General features: G+C 36.2%; 1 protein-coding gene and 1 pseudogene across 1 annotated transcript in view; one reads left to right on the top strand and one right to left on the bottom strand.

Annotated features, from left to right (window-relative positions):
* LOC107566801 (formin-binding protein 1-like) overlaps nucleotides 1–7,598 on the bottom strand; it is a 21,588-nt gene extending 13,990 nt beyond the window's left edge. The window contains exons 1-4 of the mRNA XM_016252351.1: nucleotides 7,561–7,598; nucleotides 6,824–6,880; nucleotides 4,171–4,318; nucleotides 3,803–3,910 (exon numbers count right to left, since the gene is read on the bottom strand). Coding sequence (XP_016107837.1) covers nucleotides 3,803–3,910; nucleotides 4,171–4,318; nucleotides 6,824–6,880; nucleotides 7,561–7,598 — 351 coding nt within the window. The remainder of the gene's footprint in view (nucleotides 1–3,802; nucleotides 3,911–4,170; nucleotides 4,319–6,823; nucleotides 6,881–7,560) is intronic.
* Nucleotides 7,599–12,483: 4,885 nt separating this feature from the next.
* Nucleotides 12,484–23,254, top strand: part of LOC107566816 (intraflagellar transport protein 81 homolog) — a 19,978-nt pseudogene continuing 9,207 nt past the window's right edge.

Genomic DNA, 23,254 nt, shown 5'->3' with positions numbered 1-23,254 from the left:
ACACGACAATGGCGTTTTGGGGACTGAAAACGCATATTTTTGAAAGTCGTTTTCGTGTAAACCATAGACTGTAAAAAAAATTTACTTGACATAATATTCACGGAGCGTCCGCTCAAAAATAAATGAAAACAGAAAATGTGCATTATCCAAAAACAAGGCTGTTAGTTCATTTACCGCTGAACTGACACATAGTGGCATTAGTACATTTATTCAATTAAGCAGAAACTGTCGAATACTTTCATATATAAAAAGGCATTTACACTGTGATAAAAAATAAAAATAGAATTAAATAATTATAGTGAATAATCTTATTTCAGTCTCAATAGTATTTCTTACAGAAAGTGTTCAGAAAGCAGAATGAATAACACTAAATTTGGTTAATTAATTCATGTTATTATTAGTAGCAATTACATATTTTTCATATTAAAATGACATATTTTGCATATTATACAATATGCATTATACAAATTAAAAAATGTTTTAAACAACAGTTTGTTACGTAATTACCACATTACATGACCTCATCAAGTTGCATGTTTCATTCAACTAGTGGTGTTGAAATAGTTATTTAAAAAAATAAACCGTTTCAAAAATAAAATGTCTTGGGGGGCCGTTTACACGACAACATTTTCAGCCAAAAACTGGAAACTTTTTATGTGTTTTGCCTGTTCGTTTACACGACAACGGCGTTTTGGGGACTGAAAACGCATATTTTTGAAAGTCGTTTTCGTGTAAACCATAGACTGTAAAAAAAAATTGGACGACGCGTCTCCACTTCCTTCCACTATTGAAAAGTGAAGCCAAAGCATCTCAGTATGGCCGCTGCCATCTTGAGTAAATGACGTCATTTGGAGCCAGAGTCTGCGCAGTAGAGATTCGTTTGGAGTCAGAGTCTGCGCAGTAGAGATTCGTTTGGAGCCAGAGTCTGAGCAGTAGGATGCAGAGTCTGCGCAGTAGAGATTCGTTTGGAGTCAGAGTCTGCGCAGTAGAGATTCGTTTGGAGCCAGAGTCTCCGCAATCGTGAGGTGGAGCCGCGATATCAAACTCCCGCCCAAACTCCTGCAGACCCAATCAACCATAACGACACGCACCGTTTTTATAGCATCAAATTACTAGCTAAAATCAAACTTATCACAAAAACAAACAATTGAACATATATCAGCGTGATAACAACTACCTTAAATGACCAAAACCATCTTTCAGAAAACTGTATTGGAAGTGTCATTTATTTTTTTCTTTTGACTCAAGTCCCATTCGTTTACAAAACATTGTCGTGAATACATGAAACTTTTTAAAAACGCAAGGGAAAAACTTTTCAGTTTTTCACTACATTGCTGTCATGTAAACGTAGCCTTAACTTGTAGTAGTTTTGTAATATAGTCAAAAAAGATGCAGTTGATATTACTTCAGGTTTATTCAAAATTGGAAATGTACAAAACGCACGAAATGTGTGTATATATATATATATATATATTTTTTTTTTGTGGCCACAAATTAAGAATTCGTTCCCTCATTTTAGTAAATTGTGGACATGTTGTACAATGCCTCATTTTAATTCAATCAAAACAAGGGAACAAATCAGTACAACTTGGCCACCATTTACTAAAATGAGGGAACTAATTAAAAAAAATAGTTAAACGAATTAAGAAATTGTTACCAAAACTTAGCTAAAATGAGGGAATGGAATAATAAAATGAAGGAACATATTCTTAAATCACGGCCATGATAAATATATTTTTGACCTCATGTCATGTGTGGAGCTCTGTAGAAATGGAAGGTCAAGCTGAATGTATTGCATTGTGGGATATCTTACTCATTGTGCTCTGCTTGTATACAGCACATTTTGGGTAATGTAGGTTGAGTAGAGTACACATAATTTATTAAAAACACATTTATTACACAAAAACAATATATTCCAGAAGCAGTATGAGTAGTATGGTAGTGTGTTATCGATGAAGAAGACTTTGACAAACAAACACACATAAACACACACACAAAAATGACAAGGAATGTTCGAAAACAAAATGTCAAAGTGGTCCAAATGAACCGCACCAGACATCCATTCATCATGCATACTAACTAAACACATACAGCAGACCAAAAAAGCATTTCGACACTTAAGTCACCCGCACAAATTTGTGAGTATCATTGCGTTAAACACAAAATATACTGTAAATCCAAGATGCATATGCAAAACAATTAAGCTACCATTTTTGCTCAATGTCTTTCAATCAACTGGTGTTTTTGTGATTTTTAATGAAAGTTCTCCACAAGTAAGTCCTGAACACTACTGTTCAAAAGTTTGGGGTCGGATTTAAAAAAAAAAACTTTGTACGTCTCTTATGCTCACCAAGGCTGTATTTATTTAATATAAAAATATAATGATATTGTAAAATATTGTTACAATTTAAAATATATGTTTTCTATTTGAATGTATATTAAAATAGAATTTATTCATGCGATGCAAAGCTGAATTTTCAGCATCATTACTCCAGGCTTCAGTGTCACATGATCCTTCAGAAATCAGTCTAATATGCTAATTTGCAGAGCAAGACACATTTCTTATTATTATCTATGTTGAAAACAGCTGTGCTGCTTAATATTTTTGTGAAAACAATGATACATTTTAGGATTCTTTGATGGATAGACCGTTGAAAAGAACAGCATTTTTTTACGTTTACATTTCTCTGAAAGAAATGCAAAGAAAATGTGCAAAACTCACTGCCACAGTTCTGTAAAAAGAAAAATAGCACATAAAACAAAGTTGCAGTGGAGTCTGTACCTAATAAAAACAGTACAGGATAATAAAAGCAGTACAGAACATTAGATAAATTAAGATAATATTTGTTATAAAACAAATAGTTACTGCTCTAAAATCTGATCCGATGAGATGCATTCAAAGCCAATATATACATATTTGACAGCAATTACATTAACAGCTCATCCAAAAAGGAACATTTTCATGAAATCTAAAAGGAGATATAAAGCAAAGCAGTTCTTTTCCATACAAATTAGACAGTGAAGTGTCATAAAAGTAGTCCATTCCGCTTGTTCACTATATTCCAAAATGTCAATTTTTAGGTGAACTGCTTTTTGTTACAAGTAGCTGTATTACTTGATAGTAAAATAGTTTAATCTGATTATTATTAATATTTAAAAATATTTGAATATTTGGCTATTTATACTGGAGACCAACCATGAGAGACTGTATTTTTAACACATTTCGGGTTAAAAAAAATTATATTTCAGTTCTTACACAGTCATGACAACTATCTTATTACTGTGTTACTGACATCTCCTTTTAAAATATTATGCTGAAAAGACATTTAATTGGAATTTAAGCTGATTAAATGAAATATGACACAATCAAGCCAGACAGCAGCTGCTAGAAAGATTATATTCCAGAGCTATTGCTGAATCCAAATCCCTCGTCATTCCATAAAGAATTCAATTACGGAAGTAAAGACGTACTCATGTACAATAAATGTTAATTAACTGCAGAATTCCTCACTGGAACACAAATCATTTATTTAGGGGCTCTCATTATCATAAGCGTCACTGACAAACCAGCACAGGCGATCGCTTGTGTCTGCCCACTCACGGCATACCACGACAATCTATATGAAAAATACATAAGGACCACTTTCTCTCGGCGTGACATTTGAACACAAAAGGAAGACAAAATGCATCAACTGAGGTCTGAGGTGAATGAAGCCTCCCTGAGCTCGAGCGTGGTGGTGTTTTACTCCGCTGTCATATTACTTCCAGCCAGCAGCCTCAGACAGAGCCCTCCTGAACCCGCGCGAGAACCTTTAGACAAGAGAGGCCGAGAGCGGGGGGAGGGCGACCTTCTCAAACTCCACTGACCTGAATACATGACCCACATTGGTCCTGGCTTCATTCCACAGAGCTAGGAGAAATCATAAACAAAATAATACCATATTCCTATGTGATTAACCCTGGATTTGAAAGAGGTGAGCGCTGTGCTGGAGAGCAGAGAAGGAATTACTTTAGTGGTTTTCATACATGTCTTTAACTGGTGATTTACATTATTGAGGGATTTGATTCTTTTTTCAGAAGATAATCTTTTTAAATTATCTCTAGAAAGCCGAGAGCGGGATTTTTTGGCATCGTTATGACAAGGAAAGCGTGGAAAAGACATGTTTGTACCGATTTTCGCTCAGCCTTCAGTTCTTGAGTGTAGCGGGACAACTCTGCGATTATCTGAGTGGACAGGTTTTCGGCGATGACCTCGTGTTGACCCGCGTAGTCGTTCAGCTCATTTAAGGTAATCAGAAACGCTCTACATGTGGTGTACCTGACGGCAAATGTGAAAACGTTAATACATCACAAAGAAGCAAGATTAGACAAGTAGTTTCTCTTGATTTATTCAAAAAGTTAAATAAATTCAAAAGCAAGATCAACACAATAGTGGTCAAAGTTTTTTAATGTCTGGTACTGAATATTGATATGAATGCTGGCTGATATAATGACAAAATACACAGTGGTCCCAAAATATGAATATTTTTGGACCCTCAAGTTAGAGACCTGCACTCCCGCGGGACCCAAACGCAACAGGGTGTGGCGTGGGACAACTCTTGATGGGCGAGTGCGGGTGCGGGCGAGAAGAGACTCGTGTCTGTGTATGGGATGCGGCAGAATAAAATGATTCGCGGGACTCCCGCAAAATAGAAATGATCTAAACATATAATGTCTAAAACATTAATTATTTATGTTGCACAAAAGCAAAAACAACAACTAATAACATTAAAATGATTAACACGCGCAAGCTAGGCAGAGTTTCTATTTATAACACGTGTTTAAAGGGTTGCTCAATGTAGCTAATCACAGACTCAGCTGTTGATTTCTGGAACGCAATGGCCAATCAGAGGTGATTAAGTTAGAATCCACTCACCGCAGTGCTGAAATTGCGTGCTCACATTGTGAAAGATTCATTGTGCATATGTTTGTTGTGTTATAACAGCTTTATGAGATCACAATGAACTGAGATGTCAGTTTTTAGTGATAATAAATGAAGCTGCTCGCATTCTGCCATGCCAAACCATGTACGCAGCAGCCCATGCTTGCTTTTCTGTTAAAAATAACAGTGGTTTGTGAATGCTGATGCTTAGCCTAAATAACAAATATTTTATCTGGAACATTTATGTTGGGATGTTGTGGATCTTAGGAGATGTTACAGAACCATTTAATGCAAATTTCTTTGATGTGCTGAAAAAATCTATATAGATTATTTTTATGCGGGCTTTTGCGGGCGGGAGTGGGACAAAACATGAAAGTCGCGGGTGGGAGCGGGCCCAGATAAGATATTTTTCTGCGGGAGCGGTTGAGCGCGGGACAGAATCTTGCGGGAGCGGGACTGAAAAATCCATCCCGCGCAGGTCTCTACCTCAAGTCACATTAAAAATGTCTAAATGTCACTTTTACCCAATTGGTGTCAACTCATAACATAGATGAATGTCGCGGGTGGGAGCGGGCCCAGATAAGATATTTTTCTGCGGGAGCGGTTGAGCGCGGGACAGAATCTTGCGGGAGCGGGACTGAAAAATCCGTCCCGCGCAGGTCTCTACCTCAAGTCACATTAAAAATGTCTAAATGTCACTTTTACCCAATTGGTGTCAACTCATAACATAATAGATTTCTTTTTGTGAAAGATTTATCTTTAAAAGTGTGTTATTTTTCTTTTAAATAATATTTTTAAAAGGTTGATATTTTGTATTCAAGCAAGTCTGTCTGTCCAAATAGTTTTGGGGCAAATGAATAATGCAATTTAATAACAGCAAATGAGACATGCACAAAATTGCTCAAATGAACACTCTTCACACAAAAGATACTTTACAACTTTGATTATATCTAAACAAAATCAAATTTGTGTATATACACTACCAGTCAAAAGTTTGGGTTAGATTTTTCTTTTTTGACAGAAATGAATATTTTATGAAGTATTATCAACATGGATCACTCCATCAGCATATTAGAATGATTTCTGAAGGATCATGCGACACTCTGCGGGAGCGGTTGAGCGCGGGACAGAATCTTGCGGGAGCGGGACTGAAAAATCCATCCCGCGCAGGTCTCTACCTCAAGTCACATTAAAAATGTCTAAATGTCACTTTTACCCAATTGGTGTCAACTCATAACATAGTAGATTTCTTTTTGTGAAAGATTTATCTTTAAAAGTGTGTTATTTTTCTTTTAAATAATATTTTTAAAAGGTTGATATTTTGTATTCAAGCAAGTCTGTCTGTCCAAATAGTTTTGGGGCAAATGAATAATGCAATTTAATAACAGCAAATGAGACATGCACAAAATTGCTCAAATGAACACTCTTCACACAATAGATACTTTACAACTTTGATTATATCTAAACAAAATCTAATTTGTGTATATACACTACCAGTCAAAAGTTTGGGTTAGATTTTTCTTTTTTGACAGAAATGAATATTTTATGAAGTATTATCAACATGGATCACTCCATCAGCATATTAGAATGATTTCTGAAGGATCATGCGACACTGATGTAATGACTGAACATTCAGTTTTGCCAACACAAGAATAAATTACATTTGAAAATATATGAACATAGAAAACTGTTATTTTAAATTTTAATAATATTTCACAATTTTTATGTATTTTTGATCAAATAAATGCAGCCTTGGGGAGCATAAGAGCCTTCTTTTAAAAACACTGGAATCTTACCCCAAACTTTTGAACAGTAGTAAGACATAAACTGTTTTAGTAAATAGCTACATTAGTATTTCGATGAATGTGTATGATTTATGCATGCCAAACTGTTCTCACTCACTTGAATTCTTCCTCCTCTTTGGAATTCTTCTTGAGCTGATACTTCTTGGACAGATTCCTATAATAAGACAGATAAGACTCTTTAGTCTATAAAGCAACTATAAACAAGTAATTTGTAAATGATGCCTGTTTGAACCAGCCTGCAATCAAGTTTAGTGAAGCTAGTGATGCATAAATTGCACATTTTAAATAGTAATTTAGAAAAATAATTAGTATCTTATCTTACATCCTTTCAGTTACCCTAACATAAAAAACAGCAATTTAGCAACATTTCTTCTTGTTTTGCAGCAAGCATGGCAAACCAAGACATTTCACTGATTTCAAAGGTGTCTTTGTCTCCCAGTAATTTGAATGAGTGAAATTGTGCACGTCAGTGACAAATAAGATCTAATGGTGCTTGTGGTGCAACGCGAGGCTGCGGCGCAAACAAAAGCTAATATTGTCACCATCAGAATAATTGTATCATCCCACTGAACGAGGCGTCCGATTCATGAGGCAGACCTTTGTCATTCAGAGTGGAAAACTCAGCACAGGAAGACGACAAATGACATAGTGAAAATGAGAAAATCACTGCTTTATACATGAATATTATGTGATCAATTTCAAGAGGGCCTATAAATGGCTTCAAATCAATTACGATGGTGAGAGCGCATGCTGATGGTGCCGCCCCCTCGATGCTTTTTCCTGCAGCTTTCCTTCACTCCATCTCTCCCTCTCTCCGCACACATCCAACGGTACCTCCCAGGAGTCTGACGTGTTGCTAGGCAGATCACCATCTTGCAGTTTCTTGACAAGACCACACCGATGCAGTTGCTTTATTGTCTGCTAGTTTCCCTGCGATCGGCCTAAATGGGCCGCCCTATGCGTCAATACGCCATAAATAAATCCTCATTAGAATAACCCAACCCATCGGTTTTTATAGGACTATTATTCTTCAGCCAGACAGATCCATGTCGATGCCGTTTATCTGCTAACATGTGCTTAGCGCTTTATAAATCTTTCACCCATGGCTGCCTCTGAGAGATGTTGTGAATTAAAGACTTTCTTGAGCGCAAAATACAGTCTGACACAGTTCTTAAAAATAACAACAATGCACGGATTGAACGAACGGCTACAAAAAGAGGATTTTCTCTTATGTGATCAGAAAATACAAACAGAAAGGGCCTGTTTGTTGCACGTCTGGTCAAATTTAGCGAGTGTCGCCGCTGTGGGGTTTATTATAAACGCTGAGGTTTCTCTGCATATGTCTTTGAGCGGGAGCGCAGATGATGCTGGTACGTCAGCCGGTGTCCTCGGGGTCAACATCTCCAGTGGAAACTGCTGCTCAATAAACTTCCAAAATTGCAGCCAGCAAGAAATATTACAGAATCAGTGGTAGATAATAAAATGTGGGTCAGGTCAGTGACCTGTTTTATGTTTGTTCCCACTGACATAATACAAAACACCATCTTTATGAACATTTGTATGCTACAATTGTCATTTACTGTGAATCATAAGTTATGCAGGTATTTGGTATATTCAGACTTAAAAAAATCTATTCTGAATGTCTGAGAAAATATATACATCACATACATTTTGACTGCAGTGTACAAAAATAGCAGTTCCCCCCCACATTGTTGATTAATTATTTTTTAATTGAATTTTCACCAAGAATAATGATATTATAATATATACAGTTGCTGTGGTTACACCCCTACAAAATTTGATTATTTATTTTAATAAGGTCCCTCAGTATTATCAGCAGTTTTCGCATTGCTCAATAGCTAATTACCCTCCTCCATCCCCAGCTCCTCCTCTGTCAGTCGGGATTCAGCCTTCTGATTCTCCTTGAATCAGACTAATTCTAAAACGTGTACATAAAATGATTGAACTTGAACAATATCTGCAATACATTTATGTTAGTTCTGTTCTGTTTACCCTGGGGGGTTATCGCTGCTCTCCCTGCTCTCATCCATGCTAGGCTGCATGGAGGCGCAGGGAGTTCTTGCCCAGAACAGAACCATACCGCCAATCCAAACTGTATGCTAATTGTCAATCATCTTTTGATGATAGTGGTCCTGACAGAAATCCTTTTAAGGCTTACAGCTTCTACTGTCACCAGAAGAGGGTGGTGGCCATGTAAGATGATCTCACCCACATAACTAATTTCTAATTGGTTAAACTGATGATGTTACAACTTAGCCTACCCCATGTTTCCACATTCCCTTGTTTCTTCTACACTTATAACAACAAATTGAGATTAAGTGGAACCTTGCAAGGTCTAAACTTTTTGGTTACCAGCCCGGATGTTTAACTACAGGCTACACAACCTTGCATAATTGATCCTACATTATGGTGTTATTACTACTAGGTTAAGGTTGCGTGATGTTACAGCCAAAAAGGGACAGTCTTGAAAATATTAAGTATTTAAGATCATAATAGATGCTGTAACGTGTGGTGCAACAATATAACACTGCTACTTTATTACATACACATTGCAACATCAAAGCTGAAAAGGACATGCATGGGGAATAACCTGTGCACCTGCTCCAGCCTCATTCACTTGCATGTGGTTAGGGACAGCATTAGCCCAGGATTATTGCCATCCAGGGCATTTAGTCAATGCTGATGGCTAATAACTGCATTAAACGAGCTTTAGTGAGCATGCATTGGCTTGCATTAAAAAATCTGGACGTGCATGCATGAGATCCAGTGCTAAAATCCTGAAATGAAAGATTCCTGTAACAGTTAGCTGGAATTTGCGGTCTGCAACACTCAAAATGGGCGGTGGGGTGGGCTATTTATCTGTCACTAATGGGCAAATGCATGTTACTAATTGAGATCCTAAATATTTTGTGCATTAAATTGCTTAATAGCTTGCAGATGCATTCGCCTCAAGTGTCTCGCGGCTGTACTCACCCACAGCTCCGTCCCCCAACTGCAGCTCATGGTGTCGAGGCAGTTCCTCCGCGATAATCCTCTGTTTGAATGCATGCGTGATTCTCGCCCAGGAACAGCTTCCAGACAATACAAATAATACTAGCTGGTGTAATACCAGCGTATACCGTCAAGGATTTGTACCTCGATCGGCGAGTCCGGCCGTTTTCACCTCCGCATTCTGTAAATTGCCGATGAAATTGGAAATGAAGATAATGCCAACGTACTCGTGCATTCATTCACGCGTCTCAGACAGAAGAACTAACGTAGACTGCCACGCGCAGAGCAGCACGCAGCGCCAAATCCAGCTCGCAACAACACAACTGCTGCTAAATGTGTGTTCGTGGAATCAGGCGACAGATACGGACACAAAGGAACATTTTTGAAATGTTTTCTTTTTTTTTTTATTTCTTTCTTCTTTTGTCCCATTCCAGCTGTGAAAAATACTTAAGTTATTAAGTTATTTATTAGTTATCCTGAGAACCAGAAATAAAAAGCTTTGTGAATTTAGTATTTTTTCATGTCGTTACATTGTTTAGAGCATAAGAAAAAAATGGTAAAATAACATAATATTATATATAATAATAAAAACATAATACAATATAATTTTTGGAAAATTATATTTTATTAATAAGTTATGATATGTCCTCTGTAGAGGACACCAGGACTCTAAAACGTTTTTCTAAAAAATAAAATGACAAGAGTAGACATGAAAAGGCAAAAACAATGGGATTTTTTTTTAAATCACCAATCAATTTTTAGGTTTCAGGATTTTTTTTTAACTAACTTTGTTTAAGGATGGTTCTCAACTATGTTATAAAATATATAACACAATGATTTGATATACAATTTTGCTTTATGCAATATGTGTGTAAAAATTCCATAAACTGGTTTTCCCATTAAGCACAATGTTATCTATACACTGTATCTAATTTGCATATTAAAGTGCTGTTGGGACAGCATGTTGAAAAAATAAGTGTAATAATGGGAGTAGTGATTGGCCAGATTTTCATAATAATATCTAATATTTCATAAGAATATTGAATCCTATTCAATTCTTTTGTCTCCCAAAATGTATAATAAACATGCTTTTAGTCCTGGTGTCCTCTACAGTGGACATGTATGAAATTATGTTTATTAAGTCATATTTTGATTTGAAACCCCATAACATTTTCCTGAGATGTTGATTTATGACAAACAATTTGAAAATGAATCCGATTTAAATTATAATGACAAAATATTATCATATTTCCATAAGGATGTACAATTTTATCACTAAATTAATGTCAGCCATTTTTAAAAACCAAGGAGAGGGAGCGGTGAAACATCCAAACATTTGGTATCTCTGGAAAGCCCTGAATGTGCTCTGTACAGGACATCCAAACTTACAACGGTGACATGTGAGGTCTCGGAGAAATCACTAAAATACAGTGTCCACTACAGAGGCAAAAACTTAAAATTAAAACTTGCTGATTCAGATTGTATGAGTTCTGTCAATTAACATCCATAGCATGACCACAAATCAAACTATAAACTTGGGTTTAGTCCTATAAATCAAGCGTAGGGTTAGTTCTGGCAGGTCACGTTAGTCAAGCTTGCATCAGCTGACCTTCAGCTGATCCCCATCTACCTATGGGAATACGACACCTATCTAAGCATTCATATATAAGGTCCCTCAGTATTATCAGCAGTTTTCGCATTGCTCAATAGCTAATTACCCTCCTCCATCCCCAGCTCCTCCTCTGTCAGTCGGGATTCAGCCTTCTGATTCTCCTTGAATCAGACTAATTGTAAAACGTGTACATAAAATGATTGAACTTGAACAATATCTGCAATACATTTATGTTAGTTCTGTTCTGTTTACCCTGGGGGGTTATCGCTGCTCTCCCTGCTCTCCTCTCCATAGCTAGGTCTCAGGAGGTTAAAGTGTACACATTTGCTCTTGTAAACTAAAGAAAAACAGTCAAGTGGACAAAGATTAAAGAAAAGATTTTAAACAGTAGCCTACTTAGGTTCCAGATTAAAAATAGCTTCATAACAGTTTTATAGTAATGTGTAACCTATAACAAGTAAATAATAATCGTTTTATAACGTAGTTTTATAATAATGTGTACCTTACACCAGGTAAATGATGATAATAATAATAATAACAACAGCTATACAATTATTATTATTATATAATTATATTAATAATGATGATGATGATTTAAAAAATTGGGACAAAGTGCAACTTTCCTCTGTGATATAATAGGCCCGCCTTATTATTAAAAACACTAACATTTTAACATCATATTAAGCTTATCAGGTCATTATGTAGTGCCCATTTGAATTTAGAAATGCCATGAAAATTAAATTAAAAAAAGGTTTTAGATATCTTCTCCACGGGCCACCTGAAGTATTCGACCCCTAGCTGTAAACCCTGGCTCTAAAGGAAATATTTTAAATACTGCCTAGCACTTCATTGCAGGTACTTAGTTATAAGTTATGTTTTTGTAAACCAAGTTTATTTAGTAATCAGTGTCTATTTGGCAACTTAATAAAATAGCACCCTAAATAAAATGCATATTATATTATATATCACCTTTGAAGTGTTTAAAATAATTTTTCCAATAATTGTTTTGCTTATATATTATTTACATTTTAATTTATGATATTTTCTTTCAATCGAGTACTAAACTTTTTTTACATTTTTTTATGGAGACTTTTATTTTAAAAAAACAAGAAATCTCTTCAGATGACCAACTTCCTGTTAGCAACCAGGCCTTGTGTGACAACGGTTCCTAGGCAGGATTTGTTGATGTGTTCGCGGTACACGCAGTTACACAGCGTATATAAGTATTTATCATTTTCATTTTGCTAAAGTCAAATAAAAAACGACATTCTGTGACAGCGCTCAGAGAGCTCTACTTCGATAACCAACTCGACAATTAGCTAGTTGGGGGAAAAAGTATGTTTCAAAGCATAGCAAGCTAGTGAGGGTTTTTTTCCCCTTAGGTTTGAAACCCACAAACCCTTAAAGATGAGCGAACAGCTAAACAGGGAGCCTTTTAAGAAAACCCTCAATCTCATTACATTCGACTCTCTGGAGACAATGCAGTTGCTGCAGACTTTAAATGATGTTCTGGCTGAAATTGATCCAAAGGTAAGTCAAAAATCATCTTTATTATTAACTTAGTGATACACAATATCAGTTAATTAATATAATACATAACTGTATTCTTTGTGTCAGTATCTGTCATCTGCTTTTTATTATCTATATTATATTTGAGAGACTGGTGAGCTATACAGACCTTATCTGTCAGTTTTATGTATATATTCTAAGTGTGTTTTTAACACTTTATCTTGTCTCTTTATCTATCCATGTATCTTTTGTTTCAGCAAGCCATTGATATACGTGAGGAAATGCCTGAGCAGACAGCTAAGAGAATGTTTTTCTCTTCTGGGGATGCTGAAATATAAACCTCCTGGAGGAATGTCTGAAGTGTAAGACAGAAATAGTGCAAAATGTTACAGAGTATGAAATTTGGGCATATTTGGGTACCATATATACTGTATGGGAGCCACGTTTGTTTTCTGCTATCCTAACAGAACGATGAAATGGATTAAAAATGTAGACTTTGTACTCTTGTACGTTTAAGTACTTCATGTATCTTTGAAATGTGTATTCCTTCGACAGAAGCAGTTTTCGTCAGGGTTTGGTGACTGGCAGTAAGCCTGTGGTGCACCACATCTTGCACTGGCTGTTACAGAGGATTCCAGAGCTGAAGAAGAGATCGTACCTGGCCAGATTCCTCGTCAAACTAGAGATTCCAAACTAGAGTTTCTCCAAGATGATATAATTGCTGAGACCTACCACCAGGTATGACTACTGAACATATAGTGTATGTATATATTAACATATATATAACACACAACATTATGTGCCCTCTAGAAGCTTGCGTTCTGCAAGTGAACGGCGTATTATTGTGCCATCTCAAAGAGGCACAGAATCACTTTCACTGACTTTTTCATTAACTGTTCCCTCCTGGTGGAATGACCTGCCCAAATCAATCCGAGCAGCTGAGTCTTCAAGAAACGACTAAAAACACTTGCTAGGCTGACCGAGACTTGTCATTTGCACTTATATATTGTTGCTCTTTTGTTAGTTTTGACTGCTTTTATTGTCCTCATTTGGATAAAAGCGTCTGCTAAATGACTAAATAAATAAATAAAATAATAAACTTAAAAGGCTTAAAGTAATAGTTCACCCAAAAATGAAAACTGACACAACCTCAAGCAATCCAAGAAGTAAACGAGTTTGTTTCTTCATCGGAACAGATTTGGATGAGAGTCCAAACAGCTGATAAAAACATCACAATAATCCACAACTTAAATTCAGACTCAATTAACATCTTGTGAAGTGAAAAGCTGTTCAAACTATCATTCTGACGGCACCCATTCACTGTAGATGATCCTGTGGTGAGCAAGTGATGTAATGCTAAATTCCTCCAAATCAGTTCTGTTGAAGAAACATACTCGTCTACATCTTGGATGACCTGAGGGTTAGTAAGTTTTCATTTTTGAGTGAACTATTCCTTTAAGCCTTTAAAAAACAACAAAAATGCTTTTAGATTCTATTCTATTCTATCTGTTTTGATCTTTAGCACACATTCTGGCACTTTACACACAGTGAGTGTAAACTCTATGTGTATATATATATATATATATATATATATATATATATATTTAAAAACTTTATTTATTTAATTTATCAGAAATTAAATTAATAACATTTAATTTGAAAATTTATTGCTGGCAAATAATTAAATTATACAAATCAGTGTCCCAAATTTTTATGACAAGCTTGCAAATTTTTAAAAAAAGAGCTCATATAATATTTTGTGTTGTATGAAAAAAGTCCTAGGATATATTTTGTATAAATAATTATATATATAATGAATTAATTATGTGTTATTCAGTATAAATAATGATTGCTTACTTTAAAAAAAAAATTGTCATTTGTTGTGAATGCTAAAGCCTCTTTTGTACCCTGTTTATATACCTCCTATAGATTCTGTTTGTGTATTTTTGCATGATTTTAGATTATCAGATGTTTATTTTTTGTGCTTTATTCTAATGTTTTCATTCTGTTGTTTTTATAGTATGAGGAGCTGGTGGAGGAATTCAAGAACATCCACAAAGAGTGTGAACAGCTGAAGAGCTCAGGTTTCTCCACTGCTGAGATTCGACGGGTAAGAAAGCCAGTGTTGCTGAAGTCCCATCTGGTCATGTAGAGTTTCACATTATATACACAATAATAATGTGTCGCTGCAGGACATTGTTGCAATGGAGGAGGAGAAGGACCAACTCATAAAAAGGGTGGAGCGGCTTAAAAAGAGGGTAAGAAAGACAGAATGCTACTGAATCTGTTTGTGAAACTAAATATAATTATGGAATCGCACCTGCAAATACACACATTTGCTGAGAACTATCAAAGTCAACTGCTGAGGTCATTGCAGGGCTCTACAGTGCGACCATTTCAGTCGCATTTGCGACTGAAAACTACTGCGTGCGACTATGAAAAAATATTTAGGAGCACCTGTGCGACTGACCCGATCAGCATATTTGTGTTTGCGCTGAGGGAGCTTCAAAGGTTCTAATATACGTAACTGCAGCGTTGAGTAATACATCACAGACATATCCTCTCATTATAACAAACAAAGTGTTGACGGGGTGTAAATAAGATATTCATTGTGCAGTGTAGAGAGCTTCGTCGATTATAATGGAGTTTTGTGAGATCGGGATAAACTAAGATGAGTGACAGCTTTTAATGATTATTAAGGGAGTTTGCAAATGTGATATTGATTTAATACAACAGTTCTTTAAACAAGAAGTTAATATTAAGTGACTTATATTGTCTGACAACAACACAATTGCCATATTTGGCTCTATTTCGTCAACGAAAATAGTTTCAAACAAAGTAACAGCTGAGCCGCTGCGCATCGCCATTCAAACACAGCGGTGTTTCGTTTATAAATGTACTGCGTTTTTAAACAAATCTAGTGAGTCAATGATTCAATTACCCATTCATAAAAACAGTAACATACTTCGTTCCTGAATGAACCAGCCGTTTGAACGAATCAATTGAATGAATGATTCAGTGATAAAATCAGTGACTTGACGCCACCTGCTGGCAGTTTTAGTTTAATTTTTAAAGCATCTTTTCTGTTATTTAAATAATTTCTATATTCAAAATGTTATATTTAAAACATTAACCTCAACATGAATTTATGAATTTAATTGCGCTCATGCGCCCTCTGAGCCTCATTAAACGTCTGAAAATACACCTACAAGCCACTTGTGTGTTCTTCTGTGCCAACTCTGTAGCACAAACTTATTATTTATTTCATTTGATTGGTAACTTATTCTTATTCTACTTGTTTTTATTCTGTTGTTTTAATTAGAAATGTTAAAAAGCTTATAAATATATATTTTTGATTTTGACATAAAAGATGACATACTTTTAATAAAGTTAGAAAAATGCCATTACAATGGTAAAAACAAAATTCCCTATAAATCACTTTAAGGAGTCAACTATCACCTCGTAATGGGAAGGTTAATTTTTTTATCTGAATTTTTGATTACTGATTAGAAGGTGCTCCTAAATTTTTTAAATTAGGAGCACAAGCGCTCCTAAAAAGAAAAGTATCCGTAGAGCCCTGCATTGTTTAAAAGGCTTAAATGGAATAATGAATGCATTTAAATTCACACAAAATAAAGGACCACCATTGCATCTGAAATAAAAACAAAGTGGGTTTAGGTTGACTAATTATTTAACAATTATAAAATATTTTTTTCTGAAATAAATGTTCATAGCCACAAAAGTTCTGAAGCTCAAATCGGAGCTGAAAATTCCATGTACGCATATGATCATTACTCCTTGCAACTCCCAATAATACTATATATATATATATATATATATATATATATATATTTATATGTATATATATTTAAACCATATTCAAAACCATTCCTGACAATTCACAAATTTAGAATAGAACATGTGAAACAGCTTGGTGATGCTGTTCTTGTCCACCAGGTGGAGGCAGTGTCAAACCACCAACGCATGCTAGAACTGGCCAGACAGCTATGAGTGGAAAAAGAAAGAGAAGAATCTCTTGCTCATCAGAAACAGGAGCAGAAAACCCAGGTACAGACAGTCTGAATATTTGCACGAATATGTCGGTTCGTATGTTTATGTCTGAAGAAACTCATTGGAGCTCCATGACCTATTTTCAATCAGTCATTGTCTACTGGACATTCTGATAGCTCAGGCTGTGTTTTGTCTCTCTTGTAGCTCTTCCAGGCAGAGCAGAGACTGCAGAGATGTCAGATCCAGCTCAAAGACTTGCAGCAGGCTGGCGCAGATGAAAAGCCAGAGAGTAAGTTGCTATACTTAAGGACTCCTGTCGTAGAATGACTGACTGAGTTTAAGCATAGGTCATGGGTTCGATTCCCAGTGCACACCCATACTAAAAAATGTATGTGAGTGATTCCTTAAAATAAGATTATTTTAAAGTGCCCCTATTATGCCATTTCGAATATTGCCTTTCAGGCAGTGTGTAATGTATCTGTATGTGAATGTAAACGATCTGCAAAGTTGTAAAGCCAAAAGTGCACGATAAATAAAGTTATTGTCTCCCAAAAGAAAGAATTGACTAAACAAGTCGCCAGCAATTTGATTTCCATTTCCGTGATGGCTACACGTCACAGGGTAACAGATTTGCATAATGTTCTACGATGGCCAGCCGCGAACAACTTGACCCGCCCTCAAACACTGTAGCTTGTTCAAGTCGAGAAGACGCTGTGTCCTATGCTATGAAAGTAAATTCGTTTTATTTTCACTTTCCGAAAGATTAGGCTGCAAAGAATCAGTGGTTAAAATTCATTTTTTTCCACTGTACCACAGCAGTACAACCGCAATCTTTTTTGTGTTCCTGTCATTTTACTGATGACTGCTTCTCTAATCTCGGGGAGTTCAACACAGGATTTACAAAACACTTGCTCTTGAAAGATGATCAGTATCCTGTTTATTTAGACCAGCTGGCTCCACTGAATCACAACCTGTAAGTATGAAAAATAATAGATGTTTATATTTTCTATTGAGCATTCAAATACAGAACTATGGCAATGGGCGTATCATTTCTGACACGGGCTATACACAGTAGACCAATCACAACAGACTGGGCCATCTGACCAATCAGAGCAGAGTAGGCTCACAGGTAGGAGGGGTTTAGAGAGACTGAATCTTAGAACTGCTTCGAACTAATCGTTGGAAAATAAGGTGATATTAAATGCATATTCTGAGAAAATTAAAGCATTTTTTGACCTTACATGCATGTAAACCTATTGCAGGAGACTCCCAAAACAATATTAGTAAACTTAAAAATGGCATAATAGGGGCGCTTTAAACAAAAAAACGTATTTGTCAAGTATATATTATGTATACATAATGGTGTTTTTGCTTTAGTCACTCATACCTTGTTTTGTGACGTTTTTGCACCTTTTACTCATATTTCAAGGATTTATTCACTGTGCATTTATTTGTTACTTTGTAAAGGTTTCTTGTGCTCTCACATTGCAAGTTTCAGAACTCCACAACAGTTTCTTTATAACGCTCACTGAATCTTATTACACTCTCACTGCAAAAGACAAGCGTTGTGGCACAGAGCGAGATCACTTTAGTACTTTTATTTATAAAGGTAACATGCATGTGATCCTAAACCACAGGCCTCATGAAGAGACTCGAAGAGGACATCAAGTTCAACTCCTACATGGTGTCTGTGAAGCTGCCCAGAGAGCTGGAGAGCATGAGAAAGGTGGTGCAGTACTTGCAGAAGGTGGCGTCTGAGCCTGCTTTGGGCCAAACTGAACTGAGGGAGCTGGAGGACAAGGTCAGTCAGTGTGCATGGATTTGAATCTTAATGTTAAAGTCTGAACAGAGAACATTATAAAAACACGTAGACGTGATCCTTCAGAAATCATTTTAATATGCTGATCTGGTGCTCAAAAGCAGTTCCTATTATTATCAATGTTGAAAACCATTGTGGTGCTTAAAGAAAGTTAGGAAAACAGTTTTTTCAGGGTTCTCTTATGAATAGAAAGTTCAAAAGAACAGCTTTTGTTTGGAATATAAATATTTTGTAACATTATAGATGTCTTTTATTGTCACTTTTGATCAATTTAATGCATCCTTGATTCTGAATGTAGTGTATATAGTAATGAAATGTCTTTTGTTCAGTAGATCAGAGAAACCAACACCTAGATCAACCAACTGATTGAGAAGAGGATGATGCGTAATAACCCAATGGATGATAAACTCTCTTTGTTCAGACAGCAGGTTAGATGTTATCTCTTTTTTCCCCTTTCATCACCTACTTGAGGTAGGGTTTATTTTTGGTAGGGCGATTTCTGCCCAAACTTTGTTTTGCAGGCTATCTTTATTCATGCAGGGTTGAGTAATATGTGATTTAGTGTTTGCCCCTTAAGCCTTTGATGCCCATCGTGCCCAGAATGGAAACACAGGATAGAGGTGACCATGTGGCTTTCATACCTGTATGGAGAGATGATGCACTTGTCCTGCATGTCTTTGAACTTGAAAGAATGTTTGATGTTCTCTGATTTGCTAATACAACAATGGGCATTTATTTCATATGTAGTTGCCAGATGTCCATTATCATAGCCTATTACATGGCTCTTTTGATTCTGATTGGTCAGTGGCGGCATTCTGATGTCAAATATTTTTGTATAACAACTAGACTGTATAAACGACCTTTGTCCCAGGCAACTGATCATCCTACACATATACACATCCTACAGTGGTTTCCAAAGGTCTATGGGGCCATTGACACAAAATATGTTTTTGGATTTAAAAATGCGAAATGCTGGGCAGTGGAATAGAAAAAAGGTCTAGAGATGTGTTTTTTTAAAAAGGCACACTTCTTTTTACTTAATTACTGTGTTTTTCAATCGCCATTTCAAACATGTCCATCTATCACGCGTTTACATAGAAAAACTATGTAAAAGCAGTGCAGTAGAATGCAAAACCACATTCTAAAACCACCACTAGTGAGAATTCTTCTATTTTGCATTACATTTGTTTATCAGCATAGTGTTGAGTTTGTCTGTCTTTTGCTTGAATGTGCTCCAGCATGATTTTAGATGTTCCAGAGGGTAAACAAATTATATGTAAAAAAAAAAACTAAATAAACTTACTAAAACTCTCTAATATTCTAATTTAAATTAAGAACATGTGGGAGTCAATAAACCAGCAAGAAGTTATTTAAAAAAAAAAACATTTAAAACACATTTAAAATATAATTAATTTGTGTGTTTAGGCTGCTATTATAGTCCATAAGAAGGAGGCCAAGGTGGAGGAGTTGCAGGAGGCCCGTGAGGAGTTGGCGGCTGTGGAGAGAGAACTGAACATGAAGAGCAGTCAGGCACGAGAGTGGGGCGGAGCGGAGCTGATCCGTGGAGATGAGGTTCTGAAAACACACAGTCACTATCCACAACACATAGAAACACTGCTGCAAGTGCTTCAGGGTATACACACAAACTCATTCTGTTCTATTTAAAAAATATTACAACATTTATTGTGTTAAAACTTTATTGTGTTACATTAATATACTTTTGCAATGTATATACCTAAATCACCAGAATTGGCTTGTTTCATGTGCAATAGAAAACCAAATTTGGCATAAAAACATATAGTATGTACACTTAAAGGATAAGTTTGCAGATTTCCAACCAGCTTTGTTTTGTTACAATGGCAGTTGGGTATGTAAATGAGCAGTGTGTACTCCTCTGTGCTATTTGTGCCATTTATTTGCTAGGAAAATTCTGCCAGATGCACATTTGCACCATCAGGTGTAATTTTGCTGGTTTTGACAGCTCCAGGGCTTTTTTTAAAAACTAGATCAAACTTCTGCATTTTGTTTACTCCTTTCCGGATCAACAGAAGGATGGCACCAAAATCAAAAGTTTTTAGCAAAAAAGAACACCACTGCCCATTTTCTCTTTTTTCCTAATCATGTAGGACCTATTTCAAAGCATTTTTCAGGTTTCTACTGCATAGACAGACAAGTTTTATTAAAAGCCCATCTTGCCAGTGGTGAATTAGCCCTTTAAGCGGCACTGCTCCAATAGAGCAGGTGACGGTTATGTCATCTGGCTCGAACTTTCTCACACTGGCCCCGGAGCCAGAGCTGTAATGTTTTTTCCCAGGACATTTCCCGGAGTAACTGACAGTGATGAACAGGCCTGTGTCTGTTTCTGAGACCTGTGAACTATCCTGTCCTCACTTTTTGCTGTCTGTCTGCAATTTTTAATTTTTTAACAAGCAGACGTTCCATTCCCTGGCTGGCCTTGGGCAGAGATATTTGCAGGCCGAGCAGATAGAGTGGCACCCTGGCTAAAATAGCCACTATCCCTCCCCCAATTCTAGACTTCCTGCAATTTTATCAGCCTCTCCATGATAACACTCACTTCTGTCCATGGCTCATCCAAACGTGAACAGCAGCAGCCAAGTGACGGATAGCTGAAACTATAGAGAGAGTATGTGTCTATACATGTGATAGGGATGTGCAAGTCTGAGCCTCTGAAATAGGCAATAACCAAGTATGGTCAACTTGTGGCACAATATAGAAGGAAGAATGGCTTTTGGAGCAGTGGGAGATCCAGCTATGACTTAAATTAAATAATCACAGGTATATGATGGGGGGAAAGTAAGAAACAGTTCCATGTTCCCAGGGTTAGGGTTATGATTTCCAAATTTTTCTGCTTATTTCTAAACTTAATAAAAATAAGATTAATTGAGTTAACAAACATTTTGAAAAGGTATTCAAAAGATGATTTTTTAAATTTTTATTATTACAATACTGAAAGCAAAGTTAGATAAGAGAATATAGTTTTGTTTGCATTTTAGTAAATAAAAAAAGTATTAAATCCTGATCCACACTCCTTGGTGGCAGTAATGCATCTTATGATGTATGCCAACTGCCACAAAAATCCCTAATAAGAAGAAGGACCCTGTGAACATACATAGATAGATCTGTAGGTCTGTCTTGTGTTTTTCAGTTCTTCATATTCACACACACACACTCTCGTGTTTCCCTTAAATGAATATTCTGGGCTCAATACAAATTCAACTCAATCAACAACACTTGTTATAATGGTAATTACTACAAAAATGAATTTCTATTAATCCTCTTTTTCTTCAAAAATGCAAAAATCCTATTGTGAGACACTTAAGGCTCAGGTATACTTTTTGTCATGTCCCGCTCTGTCTCGCACACAGTTGCACACACAGGTCTTTCATAATGTTTTCTTTTCACAATGAGCATGGATGGAATCGGCTTGTTCTTTTAAAATGCTCTGAATATCACTGTTGTCCGCAAGGATACAAAAACTGGCCTGCTTGGGAGACAGAGCAGAACATGGACAAGAAGTATACTTTTGGCTTTAAAGTACAATGAAATTGAATCAGGCCAGAGTTCACCAAACATGACCTTTGCAACATTCATGTTTGGTGAACTCTGACCTACGAATTTGAACTACGTGAAGACGGGATCAATAGAATTCAATTCAATTCAAGTTTATTTGTATAGCGCTTTTCACGATACAAATCGTTGCAAAGCAACTTTACAGAAAATTAATTTTCTACAATATATTTAGTAGTAGCTTGTCAGTGGTGACTATGTCAAATTGATGTTCATATGGCAGAAATGTATGGTAAAATTCAGTTAATGACGTAATCAAACAGATGATAAACACTATTAACAGCAATGATTATATGTTGCAATCAAACTTGTAGCAAAATTTGGTAGTTTATGTTGTTTCAGGGTTGGCATCATCAGAGGTCCTCTGAGGGGTTGGCATCATCTCTTCTCAGATGTTTCGGTCATCTCAGGTCTTTGTAAGGGTTGGATCCAGACAGAAGCTTGTGTAATTCCTAGTTACCACGGAATGTCAATCCCGTGTCAGAAACAGAGAAACAAATAGAGACATAATTAGCGTAGCTGCTGTTCCAACCAAGCAAAAATGATTTGTTCAACCCAAGCTAAGGAATAATAATGTGCATTTGATCAGATATAACTGTAGTACAAGATTATGTATTAATATACAATGCTTGGCCAAAGAGATGTGTCTTTAATCTAGATTTAAACAGAGAGAGTGTGTCTGAACCCCGAACGTTATCAGGAAGGCTATTCCAGAGTTTGGGAGTCAAATGCGAAAAAGCTCTACCTCCTTTAGTGGACTTTGCTATCCTAGGTACTACGGCAGAATTTTGCGACCTTAGGGAGCGTGATGGATTGTTGCGTGGTAGAAGACTAGTTAGGTACGCAGGAGCTAAACCATTAAGGGCCTTGTAGGTAAGTAATAATATTTTGTAACTGATAAGGAAATTAATAGGTAGCCAGTCAGAGACTGTAAAATTGGGGTAATATGATCATATTTTCTTGACCTGGTAAGGACT

The sequence above is a fragment of the Sinocyclocheilus grahami genome, unplaced genomic scaffold (genome assembly GCF_001515645.1).
Source record: "Sinocyclocheilus grahami isolate Dianchi unplaced genomic scaffold, SAMN03320097.WGS_v1.1 scaffold1101.1, whole genome shotgun sequence".
In the NCBI taxonomy this organism is placed as follows: Eukaryota; Metazoa; Chordata; class Actinopteri; order Cypriniformes; family Cyprinidae; genus Sinocyclocheilus; species Sinocyclocheilus grahami.
Note: the sequence above shows the minus strand (reverse complement) of the source record. Positions and strands in the feature narration are given on the sequence as shown.